The following is a 6,315-nucleotide window of genomic DNA, read 5'->3' as shown; positions in this document are numbered from 1 at the left end:
GGGAAAACATGGGTCCTTGAAAATCTTGTTCTCAACCTTTTCCAAATCTTGAACCTTCAAAACAAAACCAAAGTTCTTGGCTCAAACTTGCGGCTGCCTTGCTCAAACTTGACAAAGATCTTGTTTCTTGTGTGTGGGATCCGAATTGAAAAAGAAAGAAAGATCCATCTTTCAGAGAAAAAAAAAACAACGCAAGAAAGAAAAATAAAAAAAAATACAAAAACACACAAATCGGATTTCAAGAACAAGAAATAGTTTGCTTGGGTAGCCTAGCCGAACTTGGGTTGAAAGAACAAACCTTGTTGCCTTCAATCTTGAACTATTGGCCGCATCTCTTTGTCCACGAAATACCAGAAAACCAGCAGCCATTAACACCCCAAAACAACCAAGAAACCTTGCTATTAAATAGCCACAAAAGGTGGGAAGATAAGATAGGGTTTCCTACTTTGTAGCCGCCTCTTGCTTTTGTTTCTTGATTGTGGTTTGTGCCAACTGCCCAGCCGACCTTTGGTGCCTATTTTATAGCATTTCCAGCCAATAACACCGTGGTTTACGAGGCCCAAGAGTCCTAATCAGATTTGGATTCCACTTGGTAGCTAACTCCTAAAATTAGCTACTAGTCACAAACCAAACTTTCTTTTTTCTTGTTTTTGTGGTTTCTTTTCTTTTAGGCGGACAGCTTAGAGTTTTTTTTTTCTTTGTTTTCCAGCATATTATACATTTCCTTTTGTGTCTTAGAATCAGTCAACTAACCTTCAAAAAATCACAGCCTTCATCCGCCACACTTGGGTATAATTTGGTTCAAGTTTGATTGAATTTCTTCAAGAAAATTCTGATTTCTTCAAGAAAGGCAATCTAGTGACTTGAGAAGTGATTGGTGAGATCATTAGAGTGTTTTCATACACTTGAGTGAAACACGAGTGTGAGTGATATACTAAGGGAGTGAGTGAGGTATTATTTCCACTAACCCTATTTTTGCAGGAATACCTCAACATGTCCGAAGGGAAGGAAACTACTCCTTTTGATATTAAACTTGTGATGGAAGCTATGACTGATAAATTGCTCAAGCTAATGAAACAGGAATTAGAACCATTGCATGAGAGGATGGATAGTCTCGAACACTCCCAAACCAATTCTAAGTCCCGGAGACACAAAGCACCAACCCGTGACTATGAAAGTTCCAACTCCGAGGAGGAATATGGGTCGAGGACATGGAAGAATAAACACCGTAAAGCTGGTGTGGATCCAATCAAAGGCGTTAAAATGCAATTGCCTACTTTCCAAGGGAAATCCGACCCCGATGTCTATTTGGAATGGGAGAAACGAGTGGAGTTGATCTTTGATTGCAATGATTACACTGAAGAGCAGCAAATGAGACTTGCAGTCATGCAATTCACCGACTACGCCATAGTGTGGTGGGATCAAATCACTACTAGTAGAAGGCGAAGTGGTGAATACCCTATCACTACATGGACCGAATTGAGGGGTGTCATGAAGAAACGCTTTGTTCCTAGTCACTACCACCGTGACTTGTACCTCAAACTTCAAAATTTAACACAAGGAGCCAAAAGCGTGGAGGACTATCATAAGGAGATGGAGATAGCCATGTTAAGGGCCGACATTGTCGAGGATCGGGAAGCTACTATGGCACGATTTTTAAGTGGATTGAGGCCTGAAATAGCGGATCAAGTGGAGATGCACCATTATGTGGACCTCCATGATATGCTAGACAAGGCTATTAAGATTGAAAGGAGGCTCAAGAGGAGGGGTCCAATTCGACAAAATCCCAACTTCCAAGCTGGAAATTGGAGGAACCAACCCTTCAAGAGGGAAGTCAGCCCCTCTAGTGCATTCCCCTTGGCCAAACACGGTGGGACAACCAAGGAGTCTCTAAGGCCGAATGCACCTTCCTCAAAAACACCCTCTAGGGGCGATGGTAGGCCTACTCATGAGGTAAGCAAAGTTCGATACCGAGATACTAAGTGTTTTAAGTGTCAAGGATTTGGACATATTGCTTCCCAATGCCCAAATCAAAGGGTTATGCTTATACTACCAAATGGGGAAGTACAAACGGATGAGGAGGATGAGTGTGAGGACATGCCTCCCTTGGTTGAGGATGAAGAGGAATTTGAGGAGATACCAGCTCATGGTAAAATTGGTATGGTTGCAAGGCGAGCTCTAACTACTCAAGCTAGTAGAGATGACCTTCAACGAGAGAACATATTTTACTCAAGGTGCCATGTGATGGACAAGCTTTGTAGCTTGGTAATTGACCCAGGGAGCTGTACCAATGTTGCTAGTGCACTCATGGTGGAACGATTGACCTTGCCAACTAGTGATCACCCTCGACCTTACAAACTACAATGGCTGAATAATAGTGGTGAGGTACGTGTTCATAAGCAAGTTTTAATTAATTTTGCCATTGGTAGATATAAAGATGATGTTTTATGTGATGTTGTGCCTATGCAAGCTACTCATATTATTTTGGGTCGCCCGTGGCAGTTTGATAAAAGGGTCATTTTTGATGGATTCTTGAATAAGTATTCCTTTGTGCATAATGCTAAAAAGATCACACTTGCACCTCTTACACCTCAACAAGTGCATGAGGACCAACTTGGGTTGCAAAAGGAATATGACATGCATTGTGACAATAAAAAGAAAAATTTGCATGATACAAAGAGCAAAATGGCCGAACCATCTTCTCATAAAATTGACACTTCACATTCGGCCATTGAAGGGAAAAAGGAGAGAAAATCCATCATGCTTGCTAGAACTAGAGATGTGCGAAAGGCTTTGCACTCTAACCAGATTTTGCTTATCTTGTTTTGTAAAGAGTCTTTGCTCACTAATGAACTTGGTGCTTCTTTGCCTAGTGCTATTGCTAACCTTTTACAGGAGTACCAAGATGTCTTTCCTGAGGATATACCTAATGGGTTGCCACCTTTGAGGGGAATAGAACATCAAATTGATTTCATTCCTGGCTCTTCCCTTCCTAATAAGGCACCATATAGGACTAATCCGGAGGAAACTAAGGAGCAACAAAGGCAAGTAGAGGACTTGCTTGGTAAGGGCTGGATTCAAGAGAGTCTAAGTCCTTGTGCTGTACCTGTCCTACTTGTGCCAAAGAAAGATGGAGGATGGAGGATGTGCACCGATTGTAGAGCCATAAATGCCATAACGGTAAAGTATCGCCATCCCATCCCTCGATTAGATGACATGCTTGATGAGTTACATGGTGCTATTATATTTACTAAGATTGACTTGAAGAGTGGTTATCACCAAATACGCATGAAAGAAGGGGATGAGTGGAAAACAGCATTTAAAACAAAACATGGTCTGTATGAGTGGTTGGTCATGCCTTTTGGCTTAACTAATGCACCTAGTACCTTCATGAGGTTAATGAACCATGTTTTGCGTTCTTTTATTGGTAAATTTGTGGTAGTCTACTTTGATGACATATTGATCTATAGTAAGAGTACAGAAGAGCATGTTGTGCATGTACGAATGGTCTTAGATGCACTTCGAAAGGCGAGCCTCTATGCTAACCTTAAGAAGTGTACTTTTTGCACTAATCAACTTGTCTTCCTAGGTTATGTTGTGAGTGACCAGGGAATACGAGTCGACCAAGAAAAGGTGAAGGCCATAAATGAATGGCCAATACCAACCAGTGTAAGTGAGGTAAGGAGTTTCCATGGCTTGGCAAGCTTCTATAGACGCTTTGTCAAGGATTTCAGCACCATTGCTGCCCCACTTACAGCCATTATCAAGAAAAATGTGCCATTCCAATGGGAAGAAGAACAAGCTAAGTCTTTCCAATTACTTAAACACAAGCTCACACATGCACCTGTATTAAGTTTACCTAATTTTGACAAGGCTTTTGAAGTAGAGTGTGATGCTTCTGGTATAGGTATTGGAGCTGTGCTCATTCAAGAGGGGAAACCAGTGGCCTACTTTAGTGAGAAGTTGACTGGTGCCTCGTTGAACTACTCTACTTATGACAAAGAATTGATGGCCTTGGTGCGAGCTCTCCAAACTTGGCAACACTACCTCAGACCTCGGGAATTCGTACTCCACACTGATCATGAATCACTCAAACACATCAAATCACAAACCAAATTGAGCAAAAGGCATGCGAGGTGGGTGGCTTTCATTGATAGTTTTGTGTTTGTCATCAAATATAAGGTTGGAAAGACTAATGTAGTGGCTGATGCACTTTCTAGAAGGTATACATAATCACTACACTAGACACTAAGTTGCTTGGCTTTGAGTTCATTAAGGATTTGTATGCAGCTGACCTAGACTTTGGTGAGATTTTCACAACCTTGCCACGAGTTACTCGTGAGCATTATTCTATGTCGCAGGGGTTCTTGTACTACAAAGGTAAACTATGTATTCCAATGTGCTCCATGCGACTTTTGTTGGTTAGAGAGGCTCATGGTGGAGGCCTCATGGGACATTTTGGAGTGGCGAAGACCTTGTCAATTCTCCAAGAGCATTTCTACTGGCCTCGCATGAAGAGGGACGTCGAGAGGCATACACAAAGGTGTGTCACTTGTCACCAAGCAAAATCAAAGGTACATCCTTATGGACTCTACACTCCTTTACCCATCCCACATGAACCTTGGGTAGATTTGTCTATGGACTTTGTACTTGGATTACCTAGAACTAGACAAGGGCATGATTCCATTTATGTGGTAGTTGATCGTTTCTCAAAGATGGCTCACTTCATTCCTTGCCATAAAACTGATGATGCTAAACATGTGGCTGATTTATTCTTTAGAGACATAGTGCGTTTACATGGGGTACCTCGTACCATTGTTTCTGATAGGGATGTAAGGTTCCTTAGCTACTTTTGGAAAACTTTGTGGTGTAAACTAGGGACTAAATTGCTTTTTTCTACTTCTAGTCACCCACAAACTGATGGACAAACTGAAGTGGTTAATCGGACTTTATCTACATTGTTGCGAGCAATTATTAAAAAGAACATTAAATCTTGGGAAGATTGCTTGCCTCATGTTGAATTTGCATATAATCGCACTGTGCATACTTCTACTCAATTTTCACCTTTTGAAATTGTTTATGGATTTAACCCTCTCACACCTTTAGACTTGTCTCCTTTACCTATTTCTGAGAGAGTTAACCTAGACGGTAAGAAAAAGGCTGAGATTGTGCGGGATTTGCATACCAAAGCTAGAGCTCATATTGAGAAACGTACCCTTCAATACATTCAAAGTGCCAACAAGGGACGTCGCCAGATGGTGTTTGAACCAGGTGATTGGGTTTGGATACACATGAGAAATGAGCGTTTTCCAAACCAAAGGCGCAACAAACTACTTCCACGGGGTGATGGACCATTTCAAGTTGTGGAGCGCATCAATGACAATGCCTACAAACTTGACCTTCCAGGTGAGTATGGAGTACATGCTACATTCAATGTGGCTAACTTGAGTCCTTTTCATGCAGATGACGAGCTTGATTTGGGGACAAATCGCCTACAAGAGGAGGGGATTGATGAGGGGCTCAAGGCTGGTCAAACACAAGTTGTCCAAGTCATTCAAGTACCAAGTGGTCCAGTCACAAGAGCTCGTGCCAAGAAGATGCGTGAATCTTTACAAGCCCTTGTGAGTACAATCCAAGGCCGCATTGGAGATGATTTAAAGATTATTGAAGGCTTGGAGAATGAAGATTCAAAACTTTACACATTGCTCCAAGTAGAAGACCCTCCAGCGCCTGTTGCTAGTTAGGCGTGTCCTCACCTAGTGGTCACGCTTAAGGAAGAGTTAAGCTAGTTCTATTATTTATCTTTTTATAGTTAAATATTAGTTAAAGTCAGTCCATTAAACTCTTAGGGCTGGCCGAATCCTTGTCATTAATTAGTAGGGTTAGTTTAGTCAATTTTGGGGATTAGGGTTAATGCTTGTAAAGGCTATAAGTAGCCTTACTTCCTCCTTGTTAAGGGATGCAGAAATTACATTATATTTGTGAGTTTATTCACTTTTCTCTTCCAAGAGAGCTTTGCTTGAATACTTGAGAGTTTTTCTTGAGTTATTCAACTTGAACTTATCAACCAAGTATACACCTTGATTGTGGCGTTCTTCTATCCAGATCGTTGGTTCACTAAATCGTTAGTTGTTGGGTTGAGATTCATCTTAGTTCATCAACTCGGGGTTTAGAAGGGTCATACGTGCCGCCTTTTCAACTTGATTGTTCGTCTAGATCCGCACATTCATATCACTTGGAGTTTGAAGTTGGAGACTACGTATTTCTCAAGATCACACCCTTACGAAGTCTTACAGCGGGTAAAGGAAAGAAGCT

The 6,315-nt window shown here is 41.5% G+C and overlaps 1 protein-coding gene across 1 annotated transcript; it reads left to right on the top strand.

The window, feature by feature from the left end:
• The first annotated feature begins 993 nt into the window (after positions 1–993).
• On the top strand, positions 994–5,744 carry LOC140010638 (uncharacterized). Its single transcript, XM_072057944.1, has 4 exons — positions 994–3,271; positions 3,908–4,223; positions 4,427–4,809; positions 5,107–5,744. The coding sequence occupies exons 1-4, from the start codon at positions 994–996 to the stop codon at positions 5,742–5,744; spliced, it is 3,615 nt and encodes a 1,204-aa protein (XP_071914045.1).
• Positions 5,745–6,315: the final 571 nt, after the last annotated feature.

The sequence above is a fragment of the Coffea arabica genome, chromosome 7c, assembly GCF_036785885.1.
Source record: "Coffea arabica cultivar ET-39 chromosome 7c, Coffea Arabica ET-39 HiFi, whole genome shotgun sequence".
Classification (NCBI taxonomy): domain Eukaryota; kingdom Viridiplantae; phylum Streptophyta; class Magnoliopsida; order Gentianales; family Rubiaceae; genus Coffea; species Coffea arabica.
Note: the sequence above shows the minus strand (reverse complement) of the source record. Positions and strands in the feature narration are given on the sequence as shown.